This window comes from Myotis myotis, unplaced genomic scaffold, assembly GCF_014108235.1.
Source record: "Myotis myotis isolate mMyoMyo1 unplaced genomic scaffold, mMyoMyo1.p scaffold_m19_p_2, whole genome shotgun sequence".
NCBI classification, from domain to species: Eukaryota; Metazoa; Chordata; class Mammalia; order Chiroptera; family Vespertilionidae; genus Myotis; species Myotis myotis.
Window position 1 is genome coordinate 49,476,520 of NW_023416324.1, and position 19,537 is coordinate 49,496,056.

General features: G+C 35.3%; 1 protein-coding gene across 4 annotated transcripts in view; it reads left to right on the forward strand.

Moving 5' to 3' along the window:
- Positions 1–19,537, forward strand: part of LRRC7 (leucine rich repeat containing 7) — a 479,490-nt gene that overhangs the window by 354,755 nt on the left and 105,198 nt on the right. For all 4 annotated transcript variants that reach the window (XM_036352078.1, XM_036352079.1, XM_036352082.1 and 1 more), the window contains 4 exons: positions 9,253–9,382; positions 10,438–10,553; positions 15,479–15,548; positions 18,585–18,684. In XM_036352078.1, the coding sequence (XP_036207971.1) occupies positions 9,253–9,382; positions 10,438–10,553; positions 15,479–15,548; positions 18,585–18,684 (416 nt within the window). The remainder of the gene's footprint in view (positions 1–9,252; positions 9,383–10,437; positions 10,554–15,478; positions 15,549–18,584; positions 18,685–19,537) is intronic.

The window sequence follows — 19,537 nt, forward strand, 5'->3', positions numbered from 1 at the left end:
GTTGAGCACCAAACTATGAACTAGGAGGTCATGGTTCAATTCTGGTCAAGGCACATGCCTGGGTTCTGGGCTCTATCCCCAGTAGGGGCTGTGCAGGAGTCAGCTGATCAGTGGCTCTCTCATCATTGATGTTTCTATCTCTCCCTCCCTCTCCATTCCTCTCTGAATAAAATATAAATATATATATATATATATATATATATAGAGAGAGAGAGAGAGAGAGAGAGAGAGAGAGAGAGAGAGAGAGAGAGATAATATGAACAAGGGGACATATATAATACTTTTAATAGTAAAGATATTTTAAATGAATAATAAAATAGCAATAAATATATATCTATCAACAATTGAATCTAAAAATCAAAATAAATGAGCAAGGAATCTAATGAATAAAATAAATTGATGAATAAAATAGAACCAGAGGTGTGGAAACATGGAACAGAGGGAAGGGGGCAGAGGATGTGAGAAGCAGGAAGAGATTAACCAAAGAACTTATATGCATATATGCATTACCTATGGACACAGACAATAGGGTTGTGAAGGCTTGGTACAGGGTGGGAACTGGGTGGAGGGGAACAATGGGGGAGAATAAGGGGAATATCTGTAATAGTCTCAACAATAAAAATTTTAAAAATAAAATAATTGGAAAAAATTGATACTTTTTTTTCCTTAAAAGTATGAAAAAGAATTATCAAAGATAAATGGGCCTAATTAATTCAAAGGTTGATACTGGTTTACAGGGATAAAGGTTAATAATCTTATCATAAAAGCTCACTTTTTAAAGTTATTTTCAGTGCCTTTATCATCCTCTGATTATTGTTTCAGGGAAAATAAAAGGGAAGTGTTAGATTAGTCCAATCACAAATGCAGAACTTTTTTCATAAAGCAGTAGGGAGTATATGGGAAAACTCTATCTCTTCTGCTCAATTGTTCTGTGAACCTAAAACAGCTCTAAAAAAATAATGTCTATAAAAAAAGAAGAAGAACTTACAAACTGGGCTATTTCGACTTGGGTATTTGGCACACATTTTGCCAAAAATGAACAAAGTGAGCTTGACAGTTCAAGAAAACAACTGACAGTGTTTGTTGCCAACAATAAAATTAGAGCTATTAAGCAAAAATTAGAATTTTGGAAAATTTTATCTGCTGCTGTGAGCTTGAAAGCTTCCCAATACTTAAAGGCTTTTCTGATATTATGAAATGTGCCAACATTTGGAAAATTTGTTTAATTCAGTGAAGCAACGTTTTTAAAACTAATGCATGAGTTATAAAATCTGACATGAATAAGAGACCCATTCAAAATGGAAAACAGACCAGTTGATTTTAATGTATTGGTATAAAGAGAAAGAAAAGTTCATTAATATAGTTTCAGATTGCACATTGCAATTATCCCCTAAGAAACTGCCACTGTTAAGTTTTGGTGTAATAGCATAAAATAATAATAATTATTATTATTTTAAAAGGCTTTTAAATTTTTCTCCCTTTGCAACTACATATCTATGTGAGGCTGGATTTATTTTATATAATTCACTCAAAACAATGTACCCCAACATATTGAATACATAAGTATGTAAGAGAATCGAGTTGGGTATTATTAAGCCAAACATTGAAAGATTTGCAAAAATAAAAAGAATGTCACTCTTCTTACTCAATGTTTTTGTTTTGGAAAATATAGCTACTTTGTATAAAAATATGTTACCTATATTAACATGTCATTGTTTTTTTCTTGATACTTAAGAGCAAAAAATAAATATTTTTAAAATTACTGTTTTAAATTAAAATATGGTAGATACCAATAAACATAAAGCATATAAACAAAAGTTCTTAAGGGTTACCAGTGATCTTTTTTAGAATGTAAAAGGATCTTAAGACAAAAAATTTTGAAGATTTCTGTTCTATATCACACCATGGATTGGATAGTAAAATTATGACAACTATTGTCTAACTTATGTTCTCACTTAATGATAGCATCTGCATACAAATGTTTTGCACCTACATATATGGCAAAAATAGACTAAATTTCTAAAATTTTATAGTACACTTTAATAAGAAATCTGTATGAAATAAAAATAATAATAATTAAGTACTATTATTATTTTCCTTAGAAAATTCAGAAGTGATAGATCAGAGGTTTAGTTCAAGGACTAGAGTTGAAGTTTTATTATGATCCTATTAAATGGCACCCCAGATCACATGCAGAAAGTGTTTTATGAATAGTGGAATAGTCTATATTTTATTATGCACCACTCCATCTAAGATTTTGTACATCAGCTATACTGACCAAAACTATTCTCATTCTGCACATAGAATGCTTCCATATGTCAGATTTGTCTCTAACCACTTTAGTAGTCCAAATATTAAAAACTACTAAAAGAATTCATTTTTCAGTATTTTTCAGAGTTGAAATAGATGCCATGACTGTTTTGCCAATCCTATATAATAAAAGGCTAATATGCAAATTGACCAAACAGGCGGGACAACAAGTTGCTATGATGCACACTGACCACCAGGGGGCAGATGATCAACACAGGAGCTGCCCCCTGGTAGTCAGTGCGCTCCCACAGGGGGAGTGCCACTCAGCCAGAAGCCAGGCTCACAGCTCTCCTGCCTCCACAGCAGCCCTAAGGATGTCTGACTGTCAGCTTCCTAAGCTATCAGTCGGACATCCCCCGAGGGCTCCCAGACTGCAAAGGGGCACAGGCCGGGTTGAGGGACCCCCACCAAGTGCATGAATTTCATGCACCAGGCCTCTAGTGACTTATAAAATTGTTTATTTTTCTTGTTGAGCCTAGGAGTGCCAGATGCCCTAAGAATTGAATGTGCAATGAAAATAATAATAAATAACTTTTTGTGTGTGTTCACATTGTACCAGACACCAGGTTTGGTGGTTTGCATGCCTTCTTATGTAGTTAAAGGCCCATTAATACTATATTCAAAAGCTTAGCTTTGAAATCTAGTAACTTCTCTTAGCCTAAGTTTCTGTATTTGTTGATGGGACATGTACGAGAGGCAACTGAATGATGTTTCTCACATTGATATTTTTCACACTCTCTCTCCCTTCCTCTTGCTCTAAAACAATCTATTTGAAGAAAAATGTCCTCAGGCGAGGATTTTTTAAAAAGGAAAATATCACAGGATAACTTTTACATGTTTCAAAAACAGACTGTTCAAAATGTGTTTTTTAGGGTACCTTTCTACCTCATGACATTTCAATGAAGCACTATATCTATACCACAGGCTTAGCATACATTTAATCCTCATGAAACTACATATTCGGCATTACCAACCAATTTTCCAGAAGAAAAATGCATTCATAGTAAAGTTCATTCAGTTATTAAGTGGTCACACTAAAATTGGAACCCAAGCCTGTCTGAATATTTTCCACTGAATTATATCACTTCAGCGTAAGAGTTAAAAGTGAGCTAAGAAAGTGAAGCCCAAAGCCATTAATTTTATGTTTATTAGCATCTACATTAATATAAGATATAATGGCTTCTAATGGTCATAAATGATGTTAAAGTGAAATTATAGATTGTCTATGTAATATATTCACAGTACCTCTTCCCTATTTGCTAGGTAATTGAGGGTTAATGAGACAGTAAGATCTTCCCAACCAAGACTAATTCATGGAAACTAAAGTAGAGAAAAATGTAGAGAATATTTTTAGAAAATTAAGTTGATACTATTATTTAATTTCAAGCATTACTACCTCCAGTTCTGACACTTTGTCCTGATACCTGAAGAAAAGCAAAGCCTTACTAAATACAACTCTTGTAATATTTATATGGATCTTAAGTATCATTGACATGGTGTGTGTGTGTTTAAATGTTTCTATTAAAATGATTTCAAGGGCTTTATTTAAAGCCTTGCAACTAAATGTGTGGCCCCAAGACCAGCAGCATCCACATCACCTAGAAGCTTGTCACTGGATAACCCAAACCACTGAATATGAACCTGCATTTTAGCAAGTTCACCTGGTGATTCATATGTACAGCTGAACATATGAATGAACAATGTTTAGGAAACATTGCTTTATTGTACTCTATACCTCCTTGGCAGCTTTTTTTCACTTTGAATGGTACAATAGACTACAGATAAAACTTCAAAATAAAGAAACTTTTGGCATTTTTAAAATACTTTATTGATATTTTTAGAGATAGAGAAAGAGAGATGGGGAGAGAGAGAGAAACATTCATCACTGCTTCCAGCATGCCCTCTACTGGGGATCAAGCCTACAACCCGGCCTGTGCCCTGACCGGGAATCAAGCCTGTGACCTTTTGGTGCATGGACAATGTGCAATCAACTGAACCATACTGGCCATGGCGAGGATTTGTTTGTTTGTTTACACAAAGTATAATTAATATGTGTTTTATTTATTGAAATATAATTGACATAAAAAATATTAGTTTCAGGAGTACAACATAATGATTCAATATTTGTTTATATTTCAAAATGATCACAAGTCTAATTAACGTGTCACCATACATACTTACAATTTTTTCTTGTGATTAGAACTTTCAGATATGCAATATGTAGTTATTATGCTGTACATTATATCCATAAGACTTAATGATTTTATAAGTGGAAATGTGTACCTTTTGACTGCCTTCACCCGTTTTTGCCCACCTCCCACCTCCACCTCTGGCAGCCACCAATCCATTCTCTGTATCTATTTTCTTGGGTTTGTTTGCCTATTTGTTTTTAGATTCCACATATAAATGAGATTATATGGTATTGTCTTCCTCTGTCTGAGTATTTTTTCACTTAGTTGGTCTATGCCAAATGTGATACAACTGTATTTATATAGATCTGGAATTAAAATACCTTAGGTGATTTCTAACAAGATAGCCATCAGTAGTCAGTTGGAATGTTAAATTATTAATTAGGATCTTTTGAATTTCAGAAATCATTGAAGAATGTGTGTTTTGCACCTAATAGCTTTCCTCTGTATCTCAGAGATATAAAATACTTTCAGGCTATAAATTATGAATTCAGTATATCCACGGTATAGGAAAAATGTTGTCTTTTAATGCAGGAAGTTCTTGCTTTGCACAGTAGTGGAAGACCATAAAAACAAGCATGCTGCAACCTGAAACTGTGCAAAACAGTCCATGAGGAAAACTATGATTGTTCTCAAAAGTTCTTTCAAAACCTTTTTCAAACATTAAACACTTGTGCGGTTGGTTATAAATGTATAGGGAAATGAAAAACTAGTAAAGCCAATATTTATTTAGTATACTGTCATTGTAAGCATTAGGAGCATCAAGAATTACGATGTTTTATTTATTTTGTAAAAAACAAACAAACAAAAAAACTATCAAGTCTGGCTAGTGTGGCTCAGGGGTTGAGCATCAACCTATGAACCAGGAAATTCATTCCTGATCAGGGCACATGCCCGGGTTATGGGCTCCATCCCCAGTATGGGCCATGCAGGAGGCATCCCATCAATCATTCTCTCTCATCATTGATGTTTCTATCTCTCTTCCTCTCCCTTCCTCTCTAAAATCAATAAAATATATATTTTTAAAGAAAACAACACTATCAAGATTAATTTGAACTGTGCTTTCCTTCTTTTCATCATGTAAATTATAATTTGGAGTGAACATTTTTTTCTAGTGGCAGTGAATTGTCATACTCCTTTTTAAGCTTGGGTTAGCTTCCAAACTTTTATCCTTCGTGCTTTTAATGTTTAGAAACATCTCTGAGAGTTCCTTTAAGGTGAAGTTGATTCCCAGCGTCACTTCCTCTGGGACATCATCATTTTCATCACAACCATCTTCCTCATTTTATGTCAACAGGTTTGCTTCCACTAAGTTCTACTGGCAGCATATCTAGTCTCTCCAATAGTGGCAGGCAAATTTCAGCAGTCAGCCATTTCTTCTACAACTCCATTTATGTTTGATTTGAATTCTGCAAATTTATTTGCACAATACGCTGAAAGTCTCTGCTATATTGCACCCATGTTACTTGCTGTTCCCTCCTGCCATGATGCTTGAATACCTTCAGTTGTATGCTTTATGTCATATTTCTTCCAAAACACAGCTAAACATAATGCTTGGTCTTCAGTTGTGGCATTGGTAGCCTATTCAAAAGCCTGCATAAGATAATAGTCTTTCAAAGTTGAAATAATTCCTCTTTCCATTGCTTGGATTAATGTTGCTCTTGGTGATAAAAGCAAACTTTCACATTTTCATTTAAATACCCCAAAGAATTATGACGACCAAGAATACTATCAAATGGTAGTAGTGCTTTAAATGTTCAATTATTGTGCCTGTAGTATTCCTGTATTGCTGACTGACAAGTAAGCAATACAACAATGGGATTTATACTCTGTGTGTGAACTGAGTAACACTGTGCAGTGACTGATCACTGACAGACTTTGAAAGAAGAAACGTGACTAGTCACTGTTCAGACGCACACCTGTTATTTATACTGTGGCTCTAGAATGAAGAGTTAGCAGTGAAGTTTATATTGTATGGAGGTACTCACAGTGTATGAGGTAACTTAAATTTGAGTCATGTTGCTAAGGAGCTAATATTATTTCATGAAGCCATAATAACTGAAATGTGTGCCTCTCAGAACTATAGGAAGTAAGGACTGCCTTACAGTGTGACTCAAGACTTAACTTCAAGACATGTTTTTATGAAAGAAAGAAAGAAAAAATAAGATACTTTAATTATATTTTAATTGTTTAATTCTTTGATATCTACCTGGAACATACATCAGAAAATTTTATTTTAAAAAAGTCCTGGTACTTCTATCACCACTTGCTGAGTACATGACAACAAGCCATTGATAGAAATGTCTTTTAAAAAATTCTACCAAATATATTAAGTGCATTATGTGTAAGACACTGTGCTAGACTTTTTTTAGAAACAAATAAACTGTTATGGGTTTCCCAGTACATTGATCCCTGTGCCCACCAACACACACACACACACACACACACACACACACACACACACACCCCACACAGTCACACACACCCCACACAGTCACACAGCCATGCACACCAGGCACCCAGCGACATGACCACCCCTGCATGTGAGAGTTTCAAAGGATTTAGAAACAAATTTATGAGGGTTCACTAATACAAAGACAACATATATCCTGAGTATGTATTTTATGGCAGGTATTGTGCTAGATTCTTTACTTACAATAGTTCATGAAATACTCAGAGCAACTAACATGAGGCAAGACATATTCATATCCTCATTGCAAATATAAAGAAACTAAGGATTAGAGAAAAGTTATAGAACTGGTCTGTGCAAAAGAAAAAATTTCACTTAAGCAGCACTTGCCAAAGAGATAATACTCAAAGCGGAATGCTGTTTCACCTCATCTGGTTCTAACCTGTTGAAGCGCTTAAGGACCATGGATGGTGAGTTACTTTGGTCAGGGTCAGACTTGACCTGGCTGAACTCATTTCTTTCTTGACCCATGGATAATGAGACTTGATTTACCTTGAACACAGACTTGTGAAGGCATTTCACTCTCTACATAATGCACATTTTTAATCCTTAATTAGTATAACCCAGTGCTAGCTCCCCCTTTTGGCACTTAATTTCCCTCCTCAGAGCACTACTCAGTGAATTTCTTCCCTGCTATGTCCCTTTGCCTGTCAGCTTTGATTTTTGAGCTGTGGTTTTTGTTTTATTTTTTGATACCTAAGATAATGCATCTAGCAATTGACAGAGCTTGAGTACAGATCCATTCTGACTGACTAAAAACCCACATGCTTATTTCTGTGAAACTAAATGAGGAGAGTAAATGGCAGTCAGACCAGCCAGTTCCAAGGTATAAAAAAGGAAGCTGATTCTACAATCTAGTCCAGACAATAATTCAATCTCCTCTTTGCGAGGGCAAGATCTTCCCCCTTGGGGTTCCTTCCTATTACAGTAATAACAATGATATGAGTAGTGATGACAGTATAATAATATTAACAACAACATCACTGACAACTTAAATACAGCTAGTGCCTCCTCTGTGCCAGGCCCACTTTCCCGGCTGCCTCAAACCAGCCATCGGAATGTCTGGTTCCCTAGTGATAACTTGAAAGTGCATTCATACGAGTCCTTTCTGTAGATAAGGGTCAAACTGGCTAATATGGAGTGCTAGTGGTTGTGACAAACTGGAGAACTGTGACCAAAGGCAGCAGCCATTACTCTATTTCCATGACTTATTGTGGAAGACTACATGGTCAGTATTGCCAGGTCTTCCTCTTTTTTTAAGAGCTACCAAAAGTCACCCGGCCAATGTGGCTCAGTGGTTGAGCATCGACCTATGAACCAGGAGGTCACAGTTCGATTCCTGGTCAGAGCACATGCCCAGGTTGAAGGTTCGATCCCCAGTGTGGGGCGTACAGGAGGCAGCCAATCAATGATTCTCTCTCATCATTGATGTTTCTCTCTCCCTCTCCTTTCCTCTCTGAGATCAATAAAAATAAATAAATAAATAAATAAATAAATAAACAAATAAATAAATAAATAAATAAAAATAGTTACCAAAAGTCTGGATCATTAGGTAGAATTTACCACTTAAATAAAAAAAACTGTGTAAACCAAACACAACTGCATGTTGAAATAAGCTCTGTTTGCAGCCTCTGTTACAGAGGCACAGGCTAAGGGGCAAGGTCATGCAGGGGCCATGCTGCCTGCATTTAGGTTTCAGCTTTCCTACTGTGTGTGGCCTTAGGCAAGTTATTTCACCTCTGTAAGCCATCATTTCCTTATCTATACAATAGAATTTAAAATAATAGGTATAGAATTGTTACAAGCAAAAGATGAGTTATTTATATCTCTTAACTTAGCAAAATACCTATCATGTAATCAATATTTTGTTGTTACCGTTTGACCCCTTTATTCTCCCTTTCTTGGGCCCACCCTCTATACCCTTATACCTACCCATGCCAGTTATATATATTTATTCCAAGGACATACTTTATGAACATCTGACTATAAATGACACCTATGTTGTATTAAAAACAAACAAACAAAACCATCTCTCATTTCCAATGGTTCAGTTAAATGACAGTTGAATTTAGAAAGGGGGAAAATAAACTATATTTATTTTACCAAATGGAACCACTTATTAAATGGTATTTAATCACTTGGCTAAACTGATAAAATAAATTATATAAATTATTCAGTCACTAGATAAATAACATTTTTGCTGAATCTGAACATGTGGCTTTTTCAAAAATTTTTTGCCATCTGATGTTTTAAAATGTCTAACTAATGTATTTATCTTTTCAGTTTATCTTTATTAGAAGAATTTGACTGTAGCTGTAATGAACTGGAGTCACTACCTCCTACTGTTGGCTACCTTCATAGTCTTCGAACATTAGCAGTCGATGAGAATTTTCTTCCAGAATTACCCAGAGAAGTGAGGAATGAACTTGTTTCTATTAATTAACCTTTAATGATTCTGTTTTAAGATTAAATCTTAAGAAATATAAAGGCAGTTTAGATTCATGAGTTGAGTTTTGAATAGTCATAGGAATTGTCTAGGTATACGTATATGTATTTGTTAATCATTCTCTTTTAAATGACAAGTGATAAGTTCTTATATTCAACCCAGAAAATGCATTTAAACATTGTTTGCAAAGAAAAGTAATAAAATATTGCAAATTAATTAATGCTAAGGAACAAAATTTTGAATAATTTATATATTTTGCTTTTAAGAAAAGAAATAAATATTTTGAGATCATTATATTTCCATTCCTGAAGTGAAAGATTTTTAATGTAAATAATTTTTTAAAGTATCATGTTGCCTAGCAATATTATTTTAGTTTCAGAATACACCAAGAGGTTCTGTTAGTTTTTATCTCTAAATAGAAGTTTTATTTATTAATGTCAAGGAAAAAGTGTGAAATAGGTTTTCAACATTTTTACAAAACACTTCCATGACAATGGAGCAATAATCTATATATCATTTTATTTATTTTCCGTTTCTTTTTCTTTATTGATTAAGGTATTACATATATCATTTTAAAGCTCAAAATTATAAGTAAAAATGACAAAAACCATTGTAATATGAAGTAAAACTAACTTACCAAAGAAATGTCAACAATATTTCACATTTTGAATATGTATGATCTATTACAAACATAGGTATGTTACTATTCACTTGGATGGGCAAAATCAATATGACATAAAAACAATTAAGTGTTCTAATAATAAAATTATAAAGGAAATTATTCCTTCCTAATATGTAAAAGAATATGAGATGTACATTGCCTTCATATCTAAAGCAATATATAAATAATGATACACATATTTCAAAGAGTGAGATTATAAAAATTAATATACATATTAAGAGGATCTTAAAAGTGATAAGGAAATATGTAAATTAATCAAATTGTTTTATAAATTATAAAAATTAATATAAAAATATAATCTACATTGTGATTCTTTACTTTTTGTTGTTGTTACCTACAGATTGGAAGCTGTAAGAATGTAACAGTTATGTCTCTACGCTCCAATAAACTGGAATTTCTTCCTGAAGAGATTGGACAGATGCAGAAACTAAGAGTCTTAAATTTGAGTGACAACAGGTATTTCTGTAACATATCACAATCCCATATTAGTTACCTACTATAAGCAAATTATTGTTTCTTATCAATAATTTTGGAAACATATTCTATGTAAAATGTGTGTGAACTATAAGAATGCAAGTGTCATGCAAATATGCAAATATCCATTTATAAAATCCAGGAGCTAAATTATTTTTAAAGAGATATTTCAAAGTTTAATTATTTGATTGTATTAAAACCATATATTATATTGTATTTTAAAAGTATATAAAATTTATACACCCAAATTTATATACTGAAATCCTCCCATATGCAGAAAGCATAATATTATGAAGACATGAAAAATAATTAAAATAAAAATCTACAAAATTTATTAATAAAATTATATGCATGGATATATATATGTATGCAGACATATATATATGTTTTCATGTATATTTTTATGTCTCCAGTAAATTAAATTGGCAATATGTATATAGTCAACAGCACCTAAATGCTGATAAATATATTGCCAGGAAGCTAATCCTAACTAGTCATAAGGGTTTTATGTTATGGTAAGGATAACCAAATAGTCATTTAGTCATGTTCAGAACAGGCCAAAAATAAAGGACGTGACAAAGGTGTTATATTGGTTGATGGGTAAAAAGAAAAAGTAAAACTGCAGTTCATCTTTATTTTCACCACAATTGTCCATAAACAGGAAAGGATAAAAAAAAAATTGACTAAAGCCCAGCTGGAGTTGCTCAGGGGTTGAGCATCAATCTATGAACCAGGAGATCACAGTTCAATTCTTAGTCAGAGCACATGCCTGGGTTGTGGGCTTGATCCCCAGTAGGGGGTGTGCAGGAGGCAGCTGATCAATGATTCTCTCTCATCATTGATGTTTCTATTTCTCTCTCTCTCTCCCTTCCTCTCTGAAATCAATAAAAATAACATATATATATATATATATATATATATATATATATATATATATATATATATTTTATATTGACTAAAGAGAACTACTAAGAAGATAAGTGACTATGCAATAGAATGCTTGAACTCTTGGTTTTCAATAAGTTTCCATCAGAATAATAATAATATGAGAAATTGAGAGACTTTGCAACAAAACTGTCAAGATTAGCTTTTATGAAGTAACTAGTGGCCCAGTGCATGAAATTCATGCACAGGGGTGGGGGAGTGTCCCTCAGCCTGGCCTGCACCCTCTACAATCTGGGACCCATTGGGGGATGTCCGACTGCTGGTTTAGGCCTGATCCCACAGGCAGTCAGACATCCCTCTCGCAATCCGGGACCACTGCCTGCCTGCCTCATTGCCCCTAACCATTCTGCCTGCCAGCCTGATCACCCCCACTGCCCCCCAGCCAGCCTGTTCGCCCCCAACTGCCCCCCCTGCTGGCTAGCTTGCCCCCAACTGCAACCTCTGCTGGCCTGAATGCCCCCAATTGACCCCTGCCGGCCTGCTCAGCCCCAACTGCCCCCCCCTACCAGCCTGCTTACCCCCAACTGCCCCCCTGCCAGCATGCTTGCCCCAAACTGCCCCTCCTGCTGGCCTGATCATGCCCAACTGCTCCCCACTGCCAGCCTGTTTGCCCCCAGCTGGCCCCCCCTGCTGGCCTGCTTTTCCCTCTACTGCCCCCCCTGCTGGCCTGCTTAGCCCCAGCTGACACCCCCCTGCTGGCCTTCTCACCCCCAACTGCCCCCCCCCCACCAGCCTGCTCACCCCCAACTGCCCTCCCCTTGCCAGCCTGCTCATCCCTAACTGGCCCCCCCTGCTGGCCTGCTCACCCCCAACTTCCCTCACTGCCAGCCTGATCACCCTCAACTGCCCTCCCCTCTTGGCCTGATCGCCCCTAGCCCTATTCCTGGGTCACTGGGGCAACCCAGGATGCCAAGGCTTCCCGCCCACTCTCTGGCCAGCTCCGTGGCTCCGGCCGGCACCACCATCTTTGTCACATCAATTTACATATTCTGTCCTTATTGGTTGTGGGTGCTGCCATCTTCATTGTGAAGTAACAGTTAATTTGCATATTACTCTTTTATTAGATAGGATGAAGAATATTCAGATTCTGAAAGTTTACTAAGTGTGCAATTTCTCATTTGTTAGTTTAAGAAAAAAAATGATAATGTGAATTTCAAAAACCATTCACTTAGCAGCTCAGTAATATTCCCATATAAGAGAATAAAACATCTTATTAAAAGATTTGGGATTTTATTTTTAAAATCACGATAACAAGGAAGCCTTATAGTTTGGTGCAACAAGAGTAAATCATGTTCATGTCAAACCAATCTTGTTTCCTGTTTTGACTGCCTTACTAGGCAGGAAAATGAGGGAAATGCATTGAATATTATACCTGATCTTCAACAAGACATTTTTCAAACATTTTTAATTATATTCTTGTAAGATGAGAAATAGGTCATGGGGATATCATAGGAAGATGGAGTTCCAGTGAATTCCGTTACAGTTCCCCAATAAAACCAAGCTCCATAATTGTCACCTGGAGGGAAGTTTTATGATGAGCTATGGAAGTCTCTCCTAAATATTAATTTTGCTCAACTTTTATACATTAATAATCTGTATGATGAAGTAGAAAATATATTTATCAAATATTTTTAAAAGATCCATAAGTTGGAAGGACTACTAATGGAGCTATTTATTCAACAAATATAGCATACTTAAGTGGAACAGACACATTGTTGAATGCTAGTATAAAAGATATAAATTAAATACTGGGAATTTCATAATATCAGAAGTTACATACTTATCAGGCCAGAAATGTAAGCTTAACTTATCTCCTAATACAGTGACTGAAACACAGTATGAGCCAAATTAATATTTTTAAATTAATGAATTACTCAACAAACCTTAACCTGAGATTAAAATTAATATTTACCAAAGCTGAGGACAAAGTTGAACATTGTCATCAGAAAAGTAACTGCTTAGATAAAAGATTAAATATGAAATGCTATCCAAAAGTCACAATTATTCCAGTTCAATATTTAAAATATGATAAGATTTTTTAAAATCTATTATAAAATAGATTTGTAAGACAGCTTCTGTGGTACTAAATAAGGCTCACTTTCAACAACTGAAAGAGCAAGGAAAAATAAGGGTAACATCCTTCACTAACATTCTTCATCCTCCACATTTATGGCTGGATTGGCAATGATTTATCATGGATGTTGTTGTATATTATTCTGGAGAGTTTTCCCCTCATGTAATATTGATGCAGGTGACTTTATATTCTGCTTTTAATTCATTGCCACATGATGCAAAAAATTCTCCTTGTAAGACCTTACTTGATAGTTTCTGACTTACATGAAATTAAATAACTAAAAAGTGAAAACAGCTTTTATGAGTAAATTGGGTTAATGTTATAAATGCTAGTATAACAAGTCTATAAAAAGAGAATTATGATATAATTTAATATATTTCATTCTTTACATTATCATTTATGTTTTATAAATATTAATCTCAGAAAGGTTATTATATTCTTCCTAAAGTTATTTAGCTAATACCCACTCTGTTGGTATTTGTTTTGGTTCTCAATAGCTTTGCATATTTACTAAATTATATGAAAGGATTTAACTGCTTCCACATACAAAAATTAGTTCCTACAATCCTTATTAATTATTGTAACATTTTCCACTTCCATTATCAAAATATATTTATTCATCAATTGGCTAATAGAATTTCAGCATATTAAAGATGTAAGAAAACTTTCATTATAAGTTATATCTAAAATGTTTATCTAAATTCAAAAGTGAACATGAAGAAAATAACAAATGCATTGGCATGCCTTGTTTGTAATACTTTGCTGACTAGCTGTCATGATAATCACTATTTATTGATCATGCACAATGTAAGGAATATCAGATAGTGTATTGAAGTAGGCATTTGTCTATTTGGCCTTCCAAAGGCTGGAGCCAAAGCTAAACAAATAATTCTTGAATACTGAGGTTGATGCCAAACTTCATCTATCTCAAAATGACATTTTTAAAGATTCACACAATGTATGAACGCTGAAGGAACCTAAGAACATACTTTCAGGAGTCAAAATAATGTTGGGAGCTATAAATTCTTTTAGTAGTAAGAAAAACATATCCCCTTGCCCTCATGGAGCCTGCAGTTTTGTGAGGATATCTAATTGTTTGTTTTTATCACAAAAATAAATATATAATTACAAACTGTGATATGTTTAAGGAAGAAAAATATGACGTGCTTTGTGACTAGATTGGGAAAAATAATTTAAATGAGTACTCAAGAAAAAGCCTCTTGTCCAGCTGGTGTGGCTCAGTGGTTGGAGTGTCAACCTATTAACCAAGAGGCCATGGTTCAATTCTAGGTCAGGGCACTTGCCTGGGTTGTGGGCTCAGTTCCCAGTGGGCTCAATACAGGAGGCAGCTGATCAATGATTCTCTGTCATCACTGATGTTTGTATCTCTCTCTCCCTCTCCCTTCCTCTCTGAAATCAATAAAAAATATATTATTTTATAAAGAAAAAGCCTGTTGAAGAAAATGGCATTTAAGCTAAGAGCTAAAGGATATGTGGGATTTAGTCAAGTGACTTATGGGAGAAAGAATATGCTAGAGAAAGAGATAAGCTTGGCTTACCTTCCTAGCAGGCTGAGAAAATGCCAGTGGTACTGATGGGACCAAGTCAGGAAAAGAGTAGCAGAAGCTTATGGAGAGACTCGGGGCCAGATCTTGTAAGATCTTAAAGGCATGGATGAAATTTTGGATTTTATCCTAGCTACAGGGAAAGCATTTATAGGGTATAAAAAAGAAGTTTTTACTTTTTAAAGATAGCTCAGGCCACTCAATGGAGAAAGAATTAGGAGAAGAAGAATTAAATCAATGTTACAGTATTTTAAACAATTCTTTATCAAAATGAACTATATCCATCTGTACCCATGCTATTAAAATTTTCTTGTTTTTTGCAGGTTGAAGAATTTACCATTCTCATTTACCAAACTTAAGGAGCTTGCAGCTTTGTGGCTTTCTGACAATCAGGTAACAACTTTTATTACCTGATTTATTTTGTTTATTAAAATGAACTATAATTGAAACTTGAATTACTAACTTTTTTAACAATAGATACCTCTGACAATTAGTATAAAATATAGATTCTTTATCTTCTGGAGGGGAGATTTTTGTAAAGGTAGCAATTCAAATATGTATTTCATTGCTGCACACAAAATAGAACTATAATTCCCAACCTCTTTTAATGCTTCAATTTAGTATCTATTTCATTCTCAGAGATCTAATATACAAAATGATCATTTTTATAGCTTTTTAGCTGTAGATGGCACATATATGTCCTTAGAGGACATATTTTAATTATGCCTTTGAAGGTAAAGAATAAGAAATTATTACCACAATCCCCACAAGAGGGAATTATTATCCTCTATGTTCCTTTTTTCTCATATTTTTAATTATAATCAACTTATTTCTAGAACTTCAAGAAATTTGCAGGTATCTTTTGCAATTATTATCAGCATTTTCTGTAACATTGCTTTGATATTTCTTTTCTCATGAAGTTAGATTATAATTGGTAATAATTTTATTAACTGGAAAGTAACAAGAAAGAGTTGAAGACATCTGATTTGTCACCAGAAAAATTGATGATAGACAATTTTGACATTGTTTATTAGTACTCATTTACTCTTTTCTTATAATCCTAAAATTTTAAAACACTTATCCCAAAATACAAACAGCCAAGTGGAAAAAAAAATCATGTTGAATTTAGTTTGTCATCATTTCCTGAGCATGAAAACAGCATTGTTCAGATTTCTAGGTATTGGGCTACTTTTGTGAAAAATTAAAATAAACCTTTACAAAGTGTAGAGTGTAAGTGTAAGAATAATGTTTGTGCTTCTATAGTTATTTCAGCACTTGCTTCCATCTACTGACTAAAATATTAGATTAGCATTCAAATTCAAATCTTATCAATGAACTACAGATCTTTCAAGGCATCAGTATATCATTATAAATAAAGCATTTCTGGAATCAATGTGAATTATGGTAATGAAACAGTCTATTCAGTCTTGCCTTGTGAAAAAAAAATCCCCTAATATCATGATTTATTATTCTTGTAGAGAATAAACAGAACAGTGACTGCATCATTTAATTTTTTTTAGAAGAGTGATTTAATGTGTTTCTGACTCAGTTTCATGAGACACGTTGATATCCCAAATCCCTTTGAGCTTCATTCCTATTAATAAATGTCATGAAATAAGCCAATTTTTAAAACATTAGATAAAATGATAATTTCCAGTATATTTTCATATATATCTATCCTAATAGATCAGCGGTTCTCAACCTGTGGGTTGCGACCCCTTTGGGGGTCAAATGACCCTTTCACAGGGGTTGCCTAAGACCATTGGAAACACATATATAATTGCACATTGTTTTTGTGATTAATCACTATGCTTTAATTATGTTCAATTTGTAACAATGAAAATACATCCTGCATATCAGATATTTACATTACGATTCGTAACAGTAGCAAAATTACAGTTATGAAGTAGCAATGAAAATAATTTTATGGTTGGAGGTCACCACAACATGAGGAACTGTATTAAAGGGTCACGGCATTAGGGAGGTTGAGAACCACTGTAATAGATAAAGAGCCAGGGTCTGTAACGTCCAAAATGACTGAACAGACAACTGAATGCCAGGCTGCGTGTGCAGCAGGCTCGGATGGGCAGGTACTGGTGAGTGGGCTAAACTGCTGACCTCTTGGTCCCTCCTGGGTTGCAGGCGCCACAGCAACCCAGCACTGACTGCAGCCGCCAAGGCGGGTGTTATGCGATTGTTTGAGGGACCCCACCATCGCCCCATGATCGCCCCGCAGAGGGAGGCCCAGGCCACCGCCCAGGGGGCTCCACGATCGCCCTGAAGAGGGAGGCCCAGGCTACCCAGCCAGCGGCGGTGGGCAGGGCCTCCCTCTGCAGGGCAATCAATCATGGGGCTCCCGGACTGCGAGAGGGCGCAGGCCTGGCTAAAAGAACCCCATCCCTCCCCCCGGAGTGCACAAATTTCGTGCACCAGGCCTCTAGTGTATATATATGTAAAAAGCTAAGTGACTGGCAGGTAGATATGATGTGCTCTGACCACCAGCGGGTAGATGCTCAACACCGGAGCTGCTGAGAGACAGCAACTTTGCAGAGTACCCTCTTGCACTCCAGGACCCCTCAGGGGGTGTCAGACTGCAGGTTTTGGCCCGATCCCCACAGGCCAGGCCGAGGGACCCCACCTGCCAAAGGGACCCCACTCACTCCACAGACACCCTTCGAGCCCCGGCGCCACCCCAGGTGTGGCCAGCCGGGGAGGGGCCACAGGAGGTTGACTCCAGGGCATATCCACCCTGTCTAGCCCACTCCCACCCCGCTGGCCACCTTCTAATTAACTTCCTTTCAATGTACATGAATGCGTGCACTGGGCCCCTAGTAATATATAATATCAGAGTTCTAAAAACCCCTTTATAATAGTATTTTTGAACTCAAATTAATTAATAAAGAATGATACATAACCATCCATAAGTCAATATATTAAGACCCTGTCTTTGGTTACAAAATAGCTCTCAAATATAAATGCTTATGCTTTAACCTAATTAATTTCATTGATTATCTTGCATAGCATGAATTTGATAGCAAATTCCATTTGGTGCTTTTTGGACAACAGCTTTTGAAAATGAATGGATATACAGAGCCATACCAAAAGCTTACTTATTTTAAACAATTTAATACATTTTTGGTCTCTTCAGGATTGAAACTGACATTGCTCAGTGAGGATGGATAATTTTGTAAAAGAATATACTAGAGAAAAAGAACATTTCATTGTGAATACCTTAGAACTTTAAAATATTCCCAGCAATAGTCTTAGTTTATGTTATAATTTCTAGTTTCATTACTTTTTCCTTGCTTTTCTTTTAATTTTTCATTTAGCTTGCTGAGTCCAGACTATTGATCATTATCATACATAAAATAAATATTCTGCATATTTGCTAGCTAATTGATCTAATTTGTATTTTTTTTTTGCTTCCAGTCCAAAGCCCTTATCCCTTTACAAACTGAAGCCCATCCAGAAACAAAGCAAAGAGTATTGACTAACTACATGTTTCCCCAGCAACCTCGTGGCGATGAAGGTAAATTGTCAGTAGAAATGTCTCCCAAACTTATATAATAATGGACCAAAGAGAATCATTTTCTTCTGATCTTTGCCCAGGAATACTAACAAGTGGGCAAGGGTATAAAGATCATTACATGACTTACATCAATCATTTAGAGGTTAGCTATTAAGTATGAATCTTATCTTCACACTATAATATTTTAAGTAAGATTCCAAAAACATAACTCTCTCTCTTTGTCATAAGAAAATTGACTTTTAGGATCGACTTCTTCTCTTGATGGATTACAAGGCCCAGGATTAGTTGACCAAATGTGGTACCCAGCTCATTGAAATGAGCGAAGAAGAGTCAGATCTTAAGGAAGATTTTCAAAGCTGGTTTAATTCCTGTGTTCACTAATTTCATGAATGAAATTTAAACATTTAATCCAATGATCCCAGCCCCCAAATTATTTCATGTTAAGAGTCAACCACAAAAAGATGACCTGCAAATGATGACTGTTCTTTCTTTTTCAAGTTGAGTTACCCCTAAACAACATCAGCAATTATGATAGGAGTACTTTTTGAAAAACCTAAACCTTTTCCAATAATTAAATCTTCTATCCTATGGCCACATTATTCATACAGTGCTTACTAGTAAAACAGTGTTGCCCTTTACAATTTGGAACTCAGCATAGGCCACTTAGCCCACGACAGCACAGGCTCTCCTGCACATTTTCTAGTCTTATGTCACTGTCATTCTTAAAAGAGTAAATCCACTGTAATCCACCAGTCAGTTAAATTCACTCAATCCACTTTAATGAGACTAACTTTTAAAATAAATTATTGGTATATGTATTTCTCATTATCAGGGATAATTATAAGAAATATCT